This window comes from Nothobranchius furzeri, chromosome 8, assembly GCF_043380555.1.
Source record: "Nothobranchius furzeri strain GRZ-AD chromosome 8, NfurGRZ-RIMD1, whole genome shotgun sequence".
Classification (NCBI taxonomy): domain Eukaryota; kingdom Metazoa; phylum Chordata; class Actinopteri; order Cyprinodontiformes; family Nothobranchiidae; genus Nothobranchius; species Nothobranchius furzeri.
This window is the reverse complement of record NC_091748.1, coordinates 79,916,902-79,934,774: the sequence shown is the minus strand read 5'-3', so window position 1 is coordinate 79,934,774 and position 17,873 is coordinate 79,916,902. Positions and strand designations below refer to the sequence as shown.

Here is a 17,873-nt window from a genome sequence, read left to right as displayed (position 1 = left end):
AGACTCTAGCAGCAGCGTTCTGAACAAGCTGCAGTTGCTTCACAGCTTTTGTGGGAAGACCAGTTAGGAGACCATTGCAGTAGTCCAGCCTGCTGGAGATGAACACATGAATGAGTTTCTCTAGGTCTGGTCTGGACATGACAGCTCTGAGTCATGTTGTTTGATGAAGCCCCGCCCCCTGTATGTTTGGATTGAACAGATGTTTCTCTGGTCCAAACACAGACTGGAGAAGGTCTTTGACTTTAGCATGTTGATCACTAAGGGTTTTCAATTCAATTCAGTTCAAGTTTATTTATAAAGCGCCAAATCACGACAAGAGTCGTCTCAAGGCACTTCACATAATAAACATTCCAATACAGGTCAGGTCATTAAGCCAATCAGAAATAAAGTTTCCTATATAAGGAACCCAGCAGGTTGCATCAAGTCACTGACTAGTGTCAGTGACTATACAGCAATCCTCATACTAAGCAAGCATGCAACGACAGTGGAGAGGAAAACTCCCTTTTAACAGGAAGAAACCTCCAGAGAATCCTGGCTCAAAGCAGCCATCCTCCACGACTCACTGGATGACTGACAGGGTTAACAGACCATTCTTCTTAGGTTTCTAAGTGGCAGTTGGCACTAAATGTGCACCAGATGTTTCCATCAAGCCAAATACTGAATTCCTAAAAAGAAATCAGAACATCTAAGTAAGAAGTGGTAATAATGAAGTGAAACGACGGAGGGACTAAGTATCGAACAGACTTTAATAGCTTGTAGAAAAGCCTCTGTTGTATGGAGACACCAGTTGTCTTCATTGCTAAGGACTGATTCTGGTCCATTCTAAAAAGGAACCCGGGTTACAAAACCATGTGGTTCTTAAAAGATAAACGTTAGTATCAGTTATTTTAAAATGGTGTAAAAAGCTTCTTGATGTCTTCATTTTTATAAAATTTGTAAAAATAGTTCAACTCGTGGGTCGCCATTGTTGTTAATGTCGCAATGCATTCTGGGTAGTGATCACTTTGCCATAAATTTCTCCAGCCTTATGGACTCCTTCAGCTTTACCCAGCATGTTTCTGGCCCCACACACACCAGGGGGCACACTATAGACCTTGTTTTTACCCTGAGTCTAAATGCTGACAGTGTTTGTCCTGAGGACGTTTATATTTCAGATCACCATTGCATTTTCTTTAACTTGTCAGTTTCTGCGTCCCCACCTCCTGCTCGCCGTATGGTTAGTTCTCGTTTGCTTAATGAGAGCACAGCTAGCAATTTTTCTGCTGCTTTTGATCAACCCTGTTCTTCTGATAACGACCCAGATTCCTTAACATCTCAGTTTAACGAGCACTGCCTCTCCATTCTGGACAACATCTGTCCTGTCAGAACCAGATCAGTTCCTGCAGTGAACCCTACTCCCTGGTTTAATGACAGCCTTCGCAGCCTGAAGCGCCAATGCAGAAAAATTGAGCGTTTGTGGAAGAAAACCCATCTCCACGTCCATCTGCTGCACCTAAAGGACCTTCTGACATCCTTTAACTCTGCAGTCAGAGACGCCAGGGTTTCCTATTTCTCCAACCTGGTGTCCCAGAGCAAAGGGAACCCCAAGGTGCTGTTTAACACCATCAGCAGCATCGTCTCTCCTGCCTCTCCTACAGCCTCCATCCACTCTGTTGCAGACTGTGAGAACTTTCTGTCTTTCTTTGTGGACAAAGTCAATAAGGTTAGATCTAGCATCTCTCCTTCAGCCTTATCGCCGCCTCTCCCGACTCCAACCAGGCCCTTCATCCTAGATAGCTTTGCTCCTGTTTCTTTGCCTGAGTTAACCAAACTAGTTAACTCTATGAAGACCTCTGCATGCCCCCTCCACATCTTACCCTCATCTTTGTTTAAAAGTGCTTTTCAGTCCATCGGTCCCAGCGTGCTCTCTATAATTAATGCTTCTCTGGTCTCTGGTCAGGTCCCTGCTTACTTTAAGAACGCTGTAATCCACCCGCTTGTTAAAACCCGAGTCTCGACCCCTCTCTCCATAGCAGCTTCAGACCCATCTCTAAACTTCCGTTCATCTCCAAGATCTTGGAAAAGGTTGTGGCTAAACAACTCACAGCTGCTCTTGATGAACATAACATCTATGATAGCTTCCAGTCAGGTTTTCGTAGAGCTCATTCTACTGAAACAGCTCTTCTTAGGGTCTCTAATGACCTTCTGACCCACAGTGATGTAGGGGACTGTTCTGTTCTGGTCCTGCTGGACCTGACTGCAGCCTTTGACACTGTTGACCGTCACCTGCTACTGGAGAGGCTGAGAGACTGGGTAGGCCTATCAGGATCTGCTCTGGAGTGGTTCTCCTCTTATCTCTCTGAGCGCTCCTTTTCTGTGGCCGTCTCCAAGTTTAGGTCCTCCACCACCTCTCTTACCCATGGTGTCCCACAAGGTTCTGTGCTGGGGCCTCTGCTCTTCCTCCTCTATCTGCTTCCTCTTCAGCACATCCTGAGATCCTTCAAAGGAATCTCCTACCATCTTTATGCAGATGACATCCAACTGTACATCTCCTTTAAGCCCCATGAGATGTCTAAGCTGCAGCTGTTACACACCTGCTTAGACTCTATCAAAACCTGGATGGTGGGAGCTTTCTTCAGCTGAATGAAGATAAGACTGAGATCCTCATCTGTGCCCCAGACAAGCTGGTTCCCAAAGTCAGAGACTCTCTTGGTCAGCTTGCTTCCCACACCAAACCTTCTGTCAGGAATCTTGGTGTGACCTCTGACCCAGCTCTCACCCTGGATTCTCATGTCAGTTCTCTTGTTGGCTCTTCCTTCTTCCATCTCAGGAACGTTGCTAAGCTGAGTCCCATTCTGTCCCGCTCTGAACTTGAGACAGTTCTCCACACCTTCATCTCCTCACGCTTAGACTACTGTAACTCTCTTTTCACGTGTCTGAGCAGAACCTCCCTGAACCGTCTACAGGTGGTTCAGAACGCCTGTGCTCGGCTTCTGACCAAGTCCTCCAAACACACCCACATCACCCCGCTTCTCCTCCAGCTTCACTGGCTGCCAGTCAACTTCAGGGTTCATTTCAAGATCCTGGTTCTGGTCTATAGGGCCTTACATGGACAAGCACCATCTTACATTGGTGATCTTCTTAGTCCCTACACCTCCAGCAGGTCCCTGAGGCCCAGTGATCAAAGCCTACTGGTTGTGCAGCACCAGGCTAAAGGTCAAAGGTGACAGATCATCTGCTGCTGTGGCCCCCAGACTCTGGACCTCTCTCCGCTGAGCCTGAGATCAGTGGACTCAGTGGTCTCCTTTAAAAAGCAGCTGAAGACTCACTTGTTCAAGCTGGCTTTTGTATGACCTTCTTCACCTCTCTCTCTTTATTCTGCTCTCCCCACCTATTCCACCTTCCTCAGGATCCACTGGTTTCCCTCTTTCCTGTTCGTTTTCTCTGTCTTTCCTTACATTTAGAAAATTCACAATTTATATTTTTGGGTGGGGGGTGGGGGGGGGTGGGGGGTAAAAGAAAGGAGTGTAAAACAGACAACTTGGTCTGGACTCAGAACCAGGAGTTCCTGCTCTAGACCCCTCTGACCTCTGACCCTGACAAGCAGAGGTCACTCAGCTGCACGAACGTCTGAAACAAAACCTAAAAGCAGAAAAGTCAGACTCTGAAAAATCATCAGGAAAAAACATTAACATATATACCGGACAATTCACGTCCATAAGCGTATTCGTTTTTGTTCCCACCACCGCCATTTTGACCGTGTCACAGGTCCCGTCACGCCCTGGCAATCCAAAAATGGGAAAAGAGGTGGAGCTAGGGTGGGGCTGTTACGGTTGGAACAGGGCTGGAACAAATGAACCAGTGTAGCTACTAGCTAACTTAGCCAACCCAAGAAGGGCTCCTTGCACCGAGGTATGGCTCCCGTGCGAGGGTGTAGTCATGCTGGTCACCTGTGGAGGTCCAACATGGACTGGGACTGTTAAATTACAAGCGGAGCCTCAGACCACTGCGATCGTAGCCGGGCGCCGTGCCCTTTTACATCAGCTCTTGCCCCACGGTCGGAAATATGCGGGGCACTAGCTACATGCTAACCCAAAGCTAACGGAGTTTCCCAGATGATTTCAGGAAGGAAAACGCGGTAGAGCGACTCCAAAGTAAAGGCACCTCCCGCCTGCTTTGAAACAAACTCATAAGTAGGTCACCTGACCGTGGGTCTCAGTCATTAGGAGTTGTCGTTAATGTAAACTAGATCTATTCAGTCTAAAACGGCTGTTGAACCAGGCTGTAAACACGTGAAAAGGCTTTTTAACACGGGAGTCTACGAGGATTTGCCCTCTTCTGCTGCAGCCCCTAGTGGGTGGGGGTGGAACTGCAGCTTCGGCCACTTCCTTGTTGGCTTCATACTTGCTGCAGAGTTATGGGGGCTTGGGAAAAACCACAACATCCAAGATATTTCCACGAGCTTGGGCCCAGTCCGGAGTGACTCAGAACCTCGGGCTCTGAGGTATTTCTGGTTCTGGTTCCGATCCACTTCCTGTCTGTCACCACTTGATGAAGATGAGCACAGCCAGCGCTGCATAGCCCAGGATGAGGAAGAGTACTTTGAGGAGCCGGTCTCGTTTGTCCTCCAGTTCTCGAGAGAGAATCTCAAAGAACGTGACAAACAGGAAGGTTCCGGCAGCGAGTCCCTGCAGCAGCGCCGACACAACGCCAGCCGCCAGCGTCTGGGCCGACTCGATGCCCATCCCCACCACTGCACCCAGCGGGATCATTAGGCTAACCGTCACGCCCAGTTTGGTGGCGTCCGTCATGCCGATCGACGCCTTGGCCGTGCTCACCCCAAGGGCCACGGCGGCCAGAGTCTCGTGCACCGCCACACCCAGAAAAAGTCTACCCAGCTTGGCACCATCCTCCTGCAGGCCGAGCGCCAAACCCTCGAACACTGAGTGGGCAGACAAAGCTAGAACTAGGCTGGCCAGCCGCAGGGGCCCCGCCCCCGCCACCTCAGTGGGGGCGAAGTGTCCATGATGGTGCCCCTGGGCTCCGCCTCTCTCTGCAGAGCCACGTGGTGAGGAGATGAAGGGCGAGTCGTACTCGGAGTCGCTGCCGGCATCAGAGCCTCCGGCGTTGAAGGTCTCCAGGTCAATGAAAGACGGTTTGTCCCTCCTGAAGGACAGGACGGCCTGCTCCACAAAGACAGTGATGAAGAAACCCACCATCATCATCGTTTCTGCCAGAGGATAATCCCCATCGATGTTCAGCTGCTTCAACACGATGAGCACCTGTGAAGGCAAACCAGGAAAGGAGACAAACGCAACAGGTGAAACGGGGCGTTCTCACGGTGCAGAGAAACCAGACGGACGTGTGTGTGTGTGTGTGTGTGTGTGTGTGTGTGTGTGTGTTCACCTTCTCCCTGACAGCTGGCAGCAGAGTGTTGAAACACGTAGCGAGGAACACACCTCCACCGAACGAGTTGCACAGAGCCAGAGCCCGTCTGTACCGGTTAGCCTTCTCACAGTCCACCAGCAGGAGGCGCACTGGGACCAGAACTCCAGCCAGCATGAGGGTGAATAATCCCAGCAGGCCCAGAAGTTTGGCCACTAGGATCTGCATCCTGAAGCTGTGATGATGCTACGACCAGGCCAGAGTCATCTCAGGCTGGGTCCATCGGACCCTACGGTTCTGCTGGTGAAGACATCGATGGACCAACAGTTAGAGGAAAGCAGTCGGCCCAGAACCTCACCTAGACACCACCAACTCTGTTCTTCCTCTTCCTTTATTACTCATCAGGACATCGTCACAATTAAAAGTGAAAAAGATAGAAGGAAGTGAGCGGAGTCAGGAGCAGCTGTTATTCTGACTAGAGCTAGACCGATATTGGTTTTCTATTGCCGATACCGATATGAAGCGGTCGGGGTCAGCAGATGGCTGATAAGTGCTGCCGACTTTTGGGCCGATATCTGGATGTTTGGCACCTTATCAGCATGCTTAAGTATCACTAATAACTGCTGTGGATGCACCAGATTTCTGAACCTAATCTGAATTTAACCAACTGTTGAATCTTGATGTAGTCACTGCTCAGTGTTAAAATCACACATTATAACAAGATAAATAAAAATACCAACAAACTGACCAAGTATTAAATATACTAAACAGGTTTCAGAGCATTAATGAAGCAGATGACAGCTCCTACAGTGATGTAATAACATAGAAAACCCAACAGCACCATCTAAAGTTCATCCAGTCTTTTTTACTGACTGTTTCATAACATCTCCATGTAAAACACATGGGGGGGGGGGGGTGCACACCGCTGCTGTTTCTCACCAGTATCAGCTGATGGAGGGCTCTAGTTTCGCTGCGCCGTTCGTGTCAGCGGACACGTTAGGGTCGGGGAGGGGGCGGGGCATGACGTTTAGCCTGGCGGGTGGGCAAGCAAAGCCTGGCGGGCCGCCAGGCTTATAAAGCGCTGGGGTTCCCTGTCTTCCTTCACTCGTGACTGATAGGTTTTTTCTGTACTTTAAGTACCTTTTTGAGAAGAACGTTGCAGGACATGACAGGTATTTGTTTACACAAAAGGTCGTTGATCTTCTTTGATCACATTTTAGAGTGGTGAAGAATGGCCTCTGTGATCACCCAACCTCCTGAGACAAGATGAAGGTCCAACAATATGTGTTGATTAAGTTACCGGTCAGCTGAAGAATTGTGTGTGTATTTTGACTGTGCGTAATTCCTCTGTAAATGATTCCTCTGTAAGACTGCTGTGCTGTTATCTCTGGAATATGGTTTCCTACGAGATGAGTCTGTAACTCTGAAACTCGAGAAAGGCCCGCCCTCCATCCCATTGTTCAATAAAAACCTCTGTTGAGCTGAGGGGTGGGGGAGACGATGGAAACAGCTCCGGAGGGAGTTGTGCATCGCCTCCTCTCCGCTGTTTGGTGAGACGGTGTAAAATGAACTCCTCTTTGTATTTGGTGTTTGTTTCAGGTAAAGGGTTATGGAAAATACAAATTACCCAACAGTGACCATAGGTGAGGGTAGGAACGTAGATCGACTGGTAAATCGAGAGCTTCGCCTTCTGACTCTTCACCACAACAGATCGGTACAACGCCCGCATCACTGCAGACGCAGCACCAATCCGCCTAGCGATCTCGCGCCCAGGTGCAACAACTGCTTGGATGATCCGTTAGTGCAGCCAATAATCTCAGCTTGCCCTTATGTCCAAATAACTCTACGATTAACATCCAAACACGAACACACAGAGGACACAACTCAAGTCCAGGGAGTCAAAATGGCCGACCATCTATTAACATGAGGCTGAGGCCTTTCTTCGGAGCTAGCTCTGAAGTGACGTGGCTTTGATGCTCATTAATTATTCAGACTTTTAAACAGTAACTGGCCTGTATTTGATGTAGCGTCTTCTAGAGTCCTGGAACCCCCCAAGGCGCTTTACAACACAATCAGTCATTCACCCATTCACATCCTGGTGGGGATGAGCTATGATGTAGCCACGGCTATGATACGTCATCAGTGCTCCGGTCTTGGGTCTTTCATATGAATCAAAACCATTTATAACGCTGACTTTGTCCACACACCGGTCCCTGACGTCTTTATTTAACGTATCCTTGTGTATTCCACATCCTTTTGGGGACTGTTTAACACTTTCTCTCACCCAAATCCGCTTCTTCTCTGTGACAGTACCGTTTGCTTAAAGGTTTGTTTATTCTCGTCGACCTTCCAACATGTCCACACACATCCCATAATGCTATGCGTGATCACAAGCCCTGTTATATATACAAAATACTATACATAAATGTGGATATGCCAAATCTCCCCCTTCATGGTTTGCTCTTAAAAATTATTTCTCCTTATTACAAAATTTTTTGAAATAGTTAGAAAATGCCCTTGCTACTAGGCTTCATACGTTCTCGTTCCCTTCTCATTCGTTTCCTTCTTTTCATATAATAATTAATATATCTGACCAGAGGTGTGGACTCGAGACACGACTTGGACTTGAGTCAGACTCGAGTCATTATTTTAATGATGTCTGACTTGACTCGATTGAAATCTCTAAAACTTACTACTTGACTCGGACTTGAAAGCCAATGACTTGCGACTTGAATCGACTTGCATCTGTTGACTTGACGAAGACTTGAGCATATTTGATATTTTAGCACAAAAGTGGTGACGTACTTGTGACTTGGTCACACCTCTGTAAGAGACACACTAAGGTTCTGCCCTTTTCTGTTGTGATAACTTGCTGGTGGTGTGACTTTATTCAAAGCCCTGTACTGTTGTGTTGTTATTGGGATTTAGTAGTTTTCTTTATACTGACCCCGTAAGTTTGTATTATGAGTCTGATGGAGCACGCGCTCACGTTGAACCTTTTTACACTTCGTGCCAACACTTTTCTAATGTGTAATAGGAACCGCCTGTTTACCTGTTTCACCTTAGCGACTCCTACATAAGACTATATTTGACTTTTACTTGGTAGACTTTATTAAAATAATGCGAGACAGTTTTGTATGAAGGTGGCACAAACAGAAGACTGAACACTTGAGCAGTCCGTCTACTTCCGGTTGTGTTTGCTTACAGTTAGCCGTTAGCTCCTCCGCAGCTAAGGTGGTAAATCCGCTTAAACAATCCACTTCCTGGTCACAAGCGCGGCTCTTCTCCAGGTTAGTGAGGTTACACGGCGACCTTCTAGCTACAAAAGGCAGTTTCATCCTAACAGGACCCTAACGGCCGAGCATCCGATCCGTCCTCTTCTTTAGCAGGTGAAGGAAATGCTTACGTCTTACGTAACACCGTGCGTGAGCGCTGATTGGTGGATCACTGAGGACAAGAGATTATTTATTTCTGCTTTTAAGGTGTTACAAAACATTCCTGAATATTTTAGATTAATTTACATTGTTATTGACTAACAAAACATATTCATCAAACAACAGAGCAAATAAATAAACAAATAAATAAATAAAAGAAAGGGAAAAGAATAGAATAGAAAACAAAATATAAAATGCAAGATTACATATTACCCAAGCACTTGTAATGCTTCAAATACTTGTGTGGTTTTGTTATTTGAAGAAGAGATTGAATCTAAATATGTCTTTAAACTTGCAACTAAATGGTTATACAAAGCATTCTTATGCATTACTTTACATGTGTGTATAAAAAACTTTGAGAGAAACAGAATCAGATTAATAAAATAAAAAGCGGAGGAGTGTTGTGCATCATAGTCTGTTGTCCCAATTAAAACTTAATAGTTCTTGAAATAGTAGTGATATCGCTCCAAAAGCTTTTTGTAACAGAACATTCCCAAAACAAGTGTACTGTAGTCTCTGGGTAAAGGTTACAGAAGGAGCAATGCATATTAATGTTAGGATTAAATCTTTTTTGAAGGAAATGCTTAGTTGGGTAGAATCTATGAATTATTTAAAAAGAAACTTCCTTCGTTTTATTGATAATGAAAAGTCCATATTCTTGTCCAGTTACGATCTTGCCAGGAAGTGTTCCAGTAGCTAACACAGGACTGAGTTGAAACGAGAGATGTTTGTAGTAAGGAGCGAATTTGGAGTTTAATGATTTTCCCTGTAATGAAGCAGAGTTGGCCTACGGGTGTTTGCTTAGGGTCTGGAGGGTTTTCTGCAGTGCTGTTCTTTTAAGGTTACTGAAATGTTTTACTTTTTTTCTATAAAAACAGCCTTCATTGTTAAGTAATTGAGAAACATTCAGAATAGCATTATTAAACTAGTTATGGAAAAATAAGGATTTGTTTTTGTACAAAATATTACAGCTATTCCAAATAAAGCATCTGCGTGGAGAAAAGTTATGTTTATATGCAAGGGACCATGCTAATAAAACTTGGTGGAAATTAGATAGCTTGATAGGTATTTTAGAGATATTGTAGTTGCATAGGAGGGTGAATTCTAGGCCGCCTAGATATGAGAAAACATAGGTTGAAATAAAATTCCATATAGAGTTTGGATTTTTAAGATAGGCTCTAATCCATTTTATTTTAAATGTATTATTGAGAGAGTCAAAGTCTATAGCGTTTAGACCACCTTCCTTTTCTTCATTTAAGACAATGGATTGACGTAAATAATGAGTTCTGTTCTTCCATATGAAATCAGATAGCATTCCATCTGCAGATGTAATTATAGATTTGTCTGCATACAAGGACTGGGAGGCATAAATGAACTGAGATAAGCCTTCTGCTTTAGTGAGAAGTACTCGTGCACTAGAGTGCAATGTCCAGTTATACTAATACTGAGCCAAGATCCTCTGGAGGGTTCTTCCTGTTAAAAGGGAGTTTTCCTCTCCACTGTTGCTGCATGCTTGCTTAGTATGAGGATTGCTGTAAAGACTCTGACACTAGTCAGTGACTCGATGCAACCAAGTGGGTTCCTTATATAGGAAACTTTTTACTGATTGGCTTAATGAACTCAAATGGCAGAGTCAGAATTTGGCGTAAACAGAATGAGAACATGGATCCATCATGTCTTGTTACCACTGTGCAGGCTGGTGGTGGTGGTGTCATGGTGTGGGGGATGTTTTCTTGGCACACTTTAGGCCCCTTAGTGCCAACTGGGCATGGTTTAAATGCCACGGGCTACTTGAGCATCGTTTCTGACCATGTCCATCCCTTCATGACACCATGTACCCAACCTCTGTGGCTACTTCCAGCAGGATAATGCACCATGTCATAAAGCTCCAATCATTTCTAACTGGTTTCTTGAACATGACAATGAGCTCACTGTACTACAATGGCCCCCACAGTCACCAGATCTCAACCCGATAGAGCACCGTTGGGATGTGGTGGAACAGGAGCTTCGTGCCCTGGATGTGCATTCCACACATCTCCATCAACTGTAAGATGCTGTCCTACCAATATAGGCCAACATTTCTAAAGATGCTTTCAGCAGCTTGTTGGATCAACGCCACGTAGAATTAAGGCAGTTCTGAAGGTGGAAGGGGATCAAACACCGTGTTGGTGTGGTGTTCCTGATAATCCTTTAGGGGAGTTCAGGTGGACCAGAGACCTAGAATATCGGTCAATGGAGACCAGAGACTGACGCAGGAGCGGACTGTGGAGGGCTCCGCACTGGGATGGAATTTAGAGGGCTCTCGGTTAGCAGGTGAATGCAGCCAGAAATAACTGGGTCAGCCTGTAATGTTGTAATGGTGCAGGGTCAGGGAGACCTTCAACCACCCCATATTAGGTGAAGAACACGCTACAGGACGAGCTGTCGCAGGGAGCACAGAGACAACACATACGCTAGACCTTTTACTGACCATAGAAATACCATAACGACAAGCCACTTGGTCATCGCTGTTGTTGATGTTCACAACACCACAAGAAGAAATGAGGTCTTGGGGGACCTTCATGGACAGCGGTTGAGTCAACCGAGTCCAGAGATTCAACCCATAGAGGTCAATGATGAGCTCAAAGCGAATTATCAGGTCTTAACCAAACAGAAAAGGAAAAGACTCAAGGTCAATCACAAACACTAGATGACGCACCAACATGCAACTAACTGAAAGGTCAATGAAAGCACAGACGACAAGGTCGTTTTAGCTTGAGCATAAGGACCCACGTCCACTGTGCAGGTTGTGAGTGTCAAGGTGCGACCCTGGTCGGATGCAGCCAAGAGGAGGCTTTCCCAAAGTTGGTGCCCCAAAAGGTCCGCTCCATCGGTGACCTGGTACTCTGGGACGGTCTACTTGGTAGGACAGTCGAGGGTACACATCCACAACTCTTTGAGGAAGTCATCCTGATGGCCCACACCTCCAAGACTCACTTTGCAAGATCAATGAGACCTGCTGCAGTGAAGTATCGAGAGTTCACTAAAAACTCAGCTTCCTGCTAGCATCCTGATAACCACAAGAATCAGTTTAGCACAGCCACCTGCGTCAAAGACTTTCTGAAGTAGTGGAGGTGGGAAAGTATTGGAGCTGCTTGCCAACCAAGATGTGGAGGATGTCACTGTGGAAACTGCCAGCAAGGGGGTAAAGAAATTACACTCGCAGAGGAAAGGGAGATGGAGATCGTGAGAGATGGTCTGACGTACTCAACCGGAGATGGCCACAGCACTAAACCAAACTGGCAAAGCTTCTGGAGGAGTGTACCGACCTGAGTCAGCTTCGTTTCACCAGAGCCCTGACTCAGTCAGAACCCTGTGCAGAGCCCAGTGCCATCACATTTCTGACGTCTGTAAGCATGCACATGTTGCGGTGATGTACCTTCGCTGGAGCTGCAGTCATGGTGTTGTTGCGAGACTAGTTGAGTCCAAAGGTAAACTAACACCCCTACACCCCTTGACCACAAAGGCGATCCTGTGAAAGTAGATATGTGCGGCGCTGTCTTCGCAGCCCGGCTGAAGGCCAACTTCCAGAAACACTGCCAAATCCAGGTCAAAAAATTGTACCATCTTGTCGACAACCAGACCATTCTGAGCGCGATACAGTGTGAGAGTTATGGCTTCCAGACCTTCTTTGCAAATCTTGTTGGCGGGATCCAAAGTAGCACCAATGTCCAAGATTGGCGGTGGAATCCAGGGCCAGTAAACATCGCAGACATCATCACCAGAGGGGCCAGTCCAAACGTCCTCACCGGGCACTCCGAGTGGCAGTTGGGTCCAAAGTTCCTTCAAATTTTTGATGACGAGTGGCCAAAGACATCTGCCAGGGACATCATTGCCCAGGCTCGAGATAAAGTCACAAAGGTCCGGAAAAAGCTTTTGTTGCAGTGCTTACCAGAAACCACATCAAGGCAGCTCAAGATCCAGCGCTTGAAAAGTCTAGAAGACCACCGGCAGGAGCAACAGCTCGACAAGTAGTGGACAAAAGGCTCTTCAGCAACTTGGGAGGGATGGTTGCGACCATGGCGTGGCTCTGGAGGGTGGCTAAAAAATTCCTGAGTGCCAAGACTAGAGATCAAGAAAAGTGGGAGGTAATGCCATCCTCGGGTGTCCTTACAGTTAATGAGAGGCAAGATGCATTTCGAGACCTTTGCCTATCAGCACAGGAGGGCGTCAACTTCCCGAGCACCACAACGGACAGGCTAGAGAGTCCAGACAAGTGGACTTCAAGTTTGTGCTGGCAGAGTCCAAACCTTCAGGGAAGACCCCTTCTACCTTTCCAAGCCTGGTTATCAACCCTCATTGCCAGAGAAGCACACAGCGAGGGACACGATGGAGTGGCAGGAATCTTACTGCGGATGAGAAAGAAGGTGTTGGTCATCAGAGGAAGAATTACTGCCCAAAAAGTTGTTGAAAAATGTATCATCTGCAAGACAGCAAAGGCAAGAACATGCAGGTAGATAACAGGAGACTTACCTGGAGAGGTCTAGGCCTGGACCTTACCACGTGAAAGATGACATCAAGAGGAGAGTAACCATGAAAGTGTGGGGAGTCGTGTTTTGCTGTATGGCAAGCCGAGCCATTCATGTCATGCTAGCAAACACTCTTTCAACAGAGAGCTTTCTGCTTACGTATAAGACGCCCACTGCCATTTGAAAAGTCAGGTTGGATCCTGGCACAAACTTTGTTGGTGCAAAATCTGTATTGAAAGAGATGTAAATGTACCTGAGACAACAAAACAGTCACTTGAAGAATATGCTGCCAAAAATGAGGTGACCCGGATGTGGAAAATCCTTCCCGCCAATTTGCCACACTGACATGGGGCCGCTGAAGCTGCTGTCAGAATTACCAAGAGTTACCCTACAAAGTCTTGGTAATGTAGAAGGGCTTACCTTCAGTGAATTCCTTACAGCCCTCCAGTTAGCTGCCAACGCTGCCAATGAGAGACCCATTGATGCCAGGGTTTAAAGCCAAGAACAATGTATTCCGTACATTTTTCCGGACAACCTGTTACTTGGTCGAGCAACACAAAGTGGGGACGTTAAAACTGTCTACTACACAAACGACACCTTCAAAAGACTCAATGAATTGCAAACTACAGTAAACAACTTCTGGAGGTCCTGGAGCCAACTCGCTAGTCCAAACTTGTTCTCTCGCAGTAAGTGGAATACTGCAGAAAGAAACGTTGCTGTTGGCTCTGACCAAAACTCACTAAGAGGGCAGATCAAACTTGCAAAAGGCATTGGTGTGAATCCCGATTCCAGAGGTGTCGTTTGAGATGTGCGTGCGAGGGTCTCTCTGAAGTCCATTTCAGCAAACAGGCCAAAATCTGCTACCAGAGATCCTGAGCTAAACACCATTCTGCATCGGGGTGCCCGGCGTCTTGCGGTCCTCCTACCTGTCGAAGATCAAATCGGGGACCAGCCCACCTAAGTGTGATCTTTCCAGGCATTACTGCGCAAAGATCCAGTCGGAGGTGTTGCACTGACCACAGAGGTGAAGCTGCCCCCTGTCTATTTCTCTCGTCCATTTCCTGCATGCTCCGCTGCACATCGCCAATGCGTTTCCGCAGATAGGTCCTCTGTGTGCTCTACATGTCGGCCACAAGTGACAGCGAGCGCTCTGGTGCAGTACATTTACTGCCATTTACAACCATTATTAAAATATTCTAATGAAGAATTCAAAATATGCACGGTTGAAAACTGATTTCCATCCATCCATCGTCTGAACCCGCATGTCGACGTAGGGTCGTCGGGAGGGGATGGTGCCTATCTCCGGCGGTCAATGGGCAATCAGGTGGGGTACACCCTGGACAGAGAGCCAGTCCATCGCAGGGCAACACAGAGACACACAGGACAAACAATCATGCACACACACACACACACCTAAGGACAATTTAGACAGACCAGTTAACCTAACAGTCATGTTTTTGGACTGTGGGAGGAAGCCGGAGAACCCGGAGAGAACCCACGCATGCACAGGGAGAACATGCAAACTCCATGCAGAAAGATCCCGGGCTGGGAAGCGAACCCAGGATCTTCTTGCTGCAAAGCAACAGCTCTAACCACTGCACCACTGCGCAGACCAAAAACTGATTTAATTATTTTGTGCAGTAAAACCCGTCTTTGTGTCATCTTGTTTTATTGTGCAATTATCCATCTCTGAATTATCAGCAGATACTTAATAAAATCTATTATATTCAGATGTTCTTGGTGGTGTACTTACCGTGGTCTGTACTGCCTAAATGCATTTGAAGTTTATCTGCATGATTTATTTACAATGTGTTTACTTATTTTTTTGCTATTTAAATGTGTTTCACTAGACTGACTCCTGAACCCAAACTGATCTTAGTACTGCTCAAAATAAATCCTTCTGAGTGAAATCCAAAGTCTGGTCTTTTCAAGCGGAGGCACCTCACAGTGAAGAAAACACGACATTGTTGTCTGCAGTTGTGCAGAGCTCTGCAGCGACAATCCTGCCTGCTAGGTCTCACATTTCCCCGCCTAAAGGAACTTCCCTGGCTGCCTGCGTCTTTTAGGTTCAAGTTTAAGCTCTTGGTTCTGGTTTTCTGAGCCCTGCATGGACGGGCTCCCTCTCACACCAGAGTAGAAATGTTTATGTTGTGAAGCACTTTGCCTGTGAAAGGTGCTACAACTATACAGCTTATGATTTACTTTTTAATGCGTTGTTAACTTGTATAACACAAAACCAATGATGGAAACGATGAAACAAGTAATCATAATGCTTGCTTAGTATGAGGATTGCTGTAAAGACTCTGACACTAGTCAGTGACTCGATGCGACCTGCTGGGTTCCTGATATAGGAAACTTATTACTGACTGACTTAATGACCTGACCTGTGTTGATTACTGTGTACAGGTCCTTGAGACGACTGGTCGTGACTTGGTGCTTTATAAATAAACTTGAATTGAACTGAATAAAATTGATACCAAATTTGGTAAAAGATAAAAATATTTAGAAAGTTTAAGACCTATTTTACAATTAAATACTGATTAAAAGATTTTCACCAACATTTGAGCATCAAGACTGAACTCTGATTTGGATGTCATCAGTTCATAACAACATGTTTGGCCATGGACCTTGTGGACTATAGCTTTATGATGTTCTTAGGTTTCCGTAACGCTTTGACTTGATCAAGCACAAATTTATTATTAGCACACTTAAAAAATGAGGATTTGGTCACAACTTAGTTTCAATGATTAATGTTGTACGCAAATACAAACAGCTCAGAGTCTCTCCATAAGGCTACCCGTCCTGGACGAGGGGTTAGACTAGGTCACGGTGTCTCGCCCCTACTGTTCATTTTAGCAACAGAACGGCTAAATATCACCATTACTCAGTCAGACGTTAGAGGTATAAACACTCGCGTTTGGATTATCAGCCAGCTGGCGGATGACACCGCCCAGTTTTTGTAAAATAAAGATCTCTTGGCTCTGAACGTTGTGATGCTTCTGGTTTACAACTAAATTCAAGCAAATGTGAAGTGATGAGTAATCATGACGCTGATTTCTCTTCTCTGTATGGCATTCCAGTAAAACATGAAATTAAAGTTTCGGGCACCTGGCTCACTAAAGATCTAGATTCAAGTAGAATGAAAAATGTAGAAATTACAACCAATAAAAGCAACGATCCCCTTAACGGATGGCAGCAGAGAGGTCGGACGACCTTTGGAAGACGTATGGTAACCCACGTTGGATCCCTCTCTAGGCTGATTTATCCGGTGTAATCAGCTGTGACTCCAAAATCCCGATAAAAGGAAATAAAATACATTTTTATTTTAGATTGAGGAAGAAACATTATTTCAACACGACGCATCAAAATCTATTGAAAATGGTGGCATTAAGGCTACTGACTGTGAAATTATGAACGTTTATTAGAAATCAAATGGCTAAAACCGTTTCTAAAGAATAAAGAAGGAATGTGGTTTTTGGTGTAACTGAACTGTTAAATGAGTGGGACTTCTGCTGGTCTGTGACTTTGAGCTCTCCAGACTCCCCGTCCAGCTCTCAGCCTTTCATCCACAGGTCCGACTAAACTGGAAGATGCCTTTATACCAGTAAACCATCATGGAACAACAGAACCTTAGCATCCACGGTCAGTTGCTCATCTACTGGATGATAATGGTGGCATCTTTAAACTGGAAGACGTCCGTATCAAATACGAGCTCCACTGCTCTAAAACATATCATCCCTTTAATTACGTTAAAATAACATTAAATGCACGACACCTGCTGATCTCCAAAAGCTGCTCTGGGATGGCAAGTCCTTAAATGTAATGATACGTTTAGTTACTGAACATTTAGTTCCCAGGAGGAGTTCTTCTCTAAATAGATTCAAACAGTGAAATTTGATTACGCCTGCGTTTCCCCATCCCTCCTGAAATGGAAGAAAACAGTCCTTCCTGGTATTTATCCTTCGGATGAGTTCAACAAACCCGTTCTTCCTGTAAATCTGACCTGGAAACCACAGATGATGCATTTTAATGCTGCAAGACTTGTGGAAAACCTGAATTATCTACTAAATCTCTATAAAAGGATAACCTTGTGCTTTACTAAACATTTTATTTGGAGTAAGCCTGAAAAACAGGAATCTTCATTCTGAAATATTTTATTCACAAACGTGGTTATGCCAGATTCCCCACCTGCTCTGGTTTCCTGGCTAATCTGAAAACTTAATCTGTAAAGGGACTGCACACCCCACGTCTCTCCTGACCTCTAAAAGATCGAACCCGGCTTCATTTCAGATGCTCGGATCCGGGATCTGTTTCATTTAATCCTAATCCAATAGATGATCAATCCAGAACTATGGTTTTCAGCACAGTTCCCTCTTAGTTTGGATCAACAGCCTCCTACCAAACGCTAAGGCCTGTATTTGATATAGTGCCTTCTACGGTTCTACAACCCCCCAAAGCACTTTACAACACAGTCACCCACCCAAGCACGCACACATTTACTCCAACATACAAGATGTCCTCCACCAACCTGGAGGAAACACCATCCTGGTCTTCAGCTCATGACCTA

The 17,873-nt window shown here is 45.7% G+C and overlaps 1 protein-coding gene across 2 annotated transcripts; it reads right to left on the bottom strand.

Moving 5' to 3' along the window:
- Window positions 1–4,325: 4,325 nt before the first annotated feature.
- Window positions 4,326–8,751, bottom strand: LOC107397269 (zinc transporter ZIP3). Of its 2 annotated transcripts, none has more exons than XM_015977199.3 (3): window positions 8,570–8,751; window positions 5,386–5,661; window positions 4,326–5,261 (listed from the first exon to the last, which is right to left on the bottom strand). In XM_015977199.3, exons 2-3 carry the CDS (start codon window positions 5,590–5,592, stop codon window positions 4,521–4,523), a joined length of 948 nt encoding a protein of 315 aa, XP_015832685.1. In that variant the 5' UTR covers window positions 5,593–5,661; window positions 8,570–8,751; the 3' UTR covers window positions 4,326–4,520. The 2 variants fall into 2 exon arrangements, with proteins under 2 accessions (XP_015832685.1, XP_015832684.1); XM_015977198.3 differs by having other exon boundaries at window positions 5,386–5,664; window positions 8,570–8,737.
- Window positions 8,752–17,873: the final 9,122 nt, after the last annotated feature.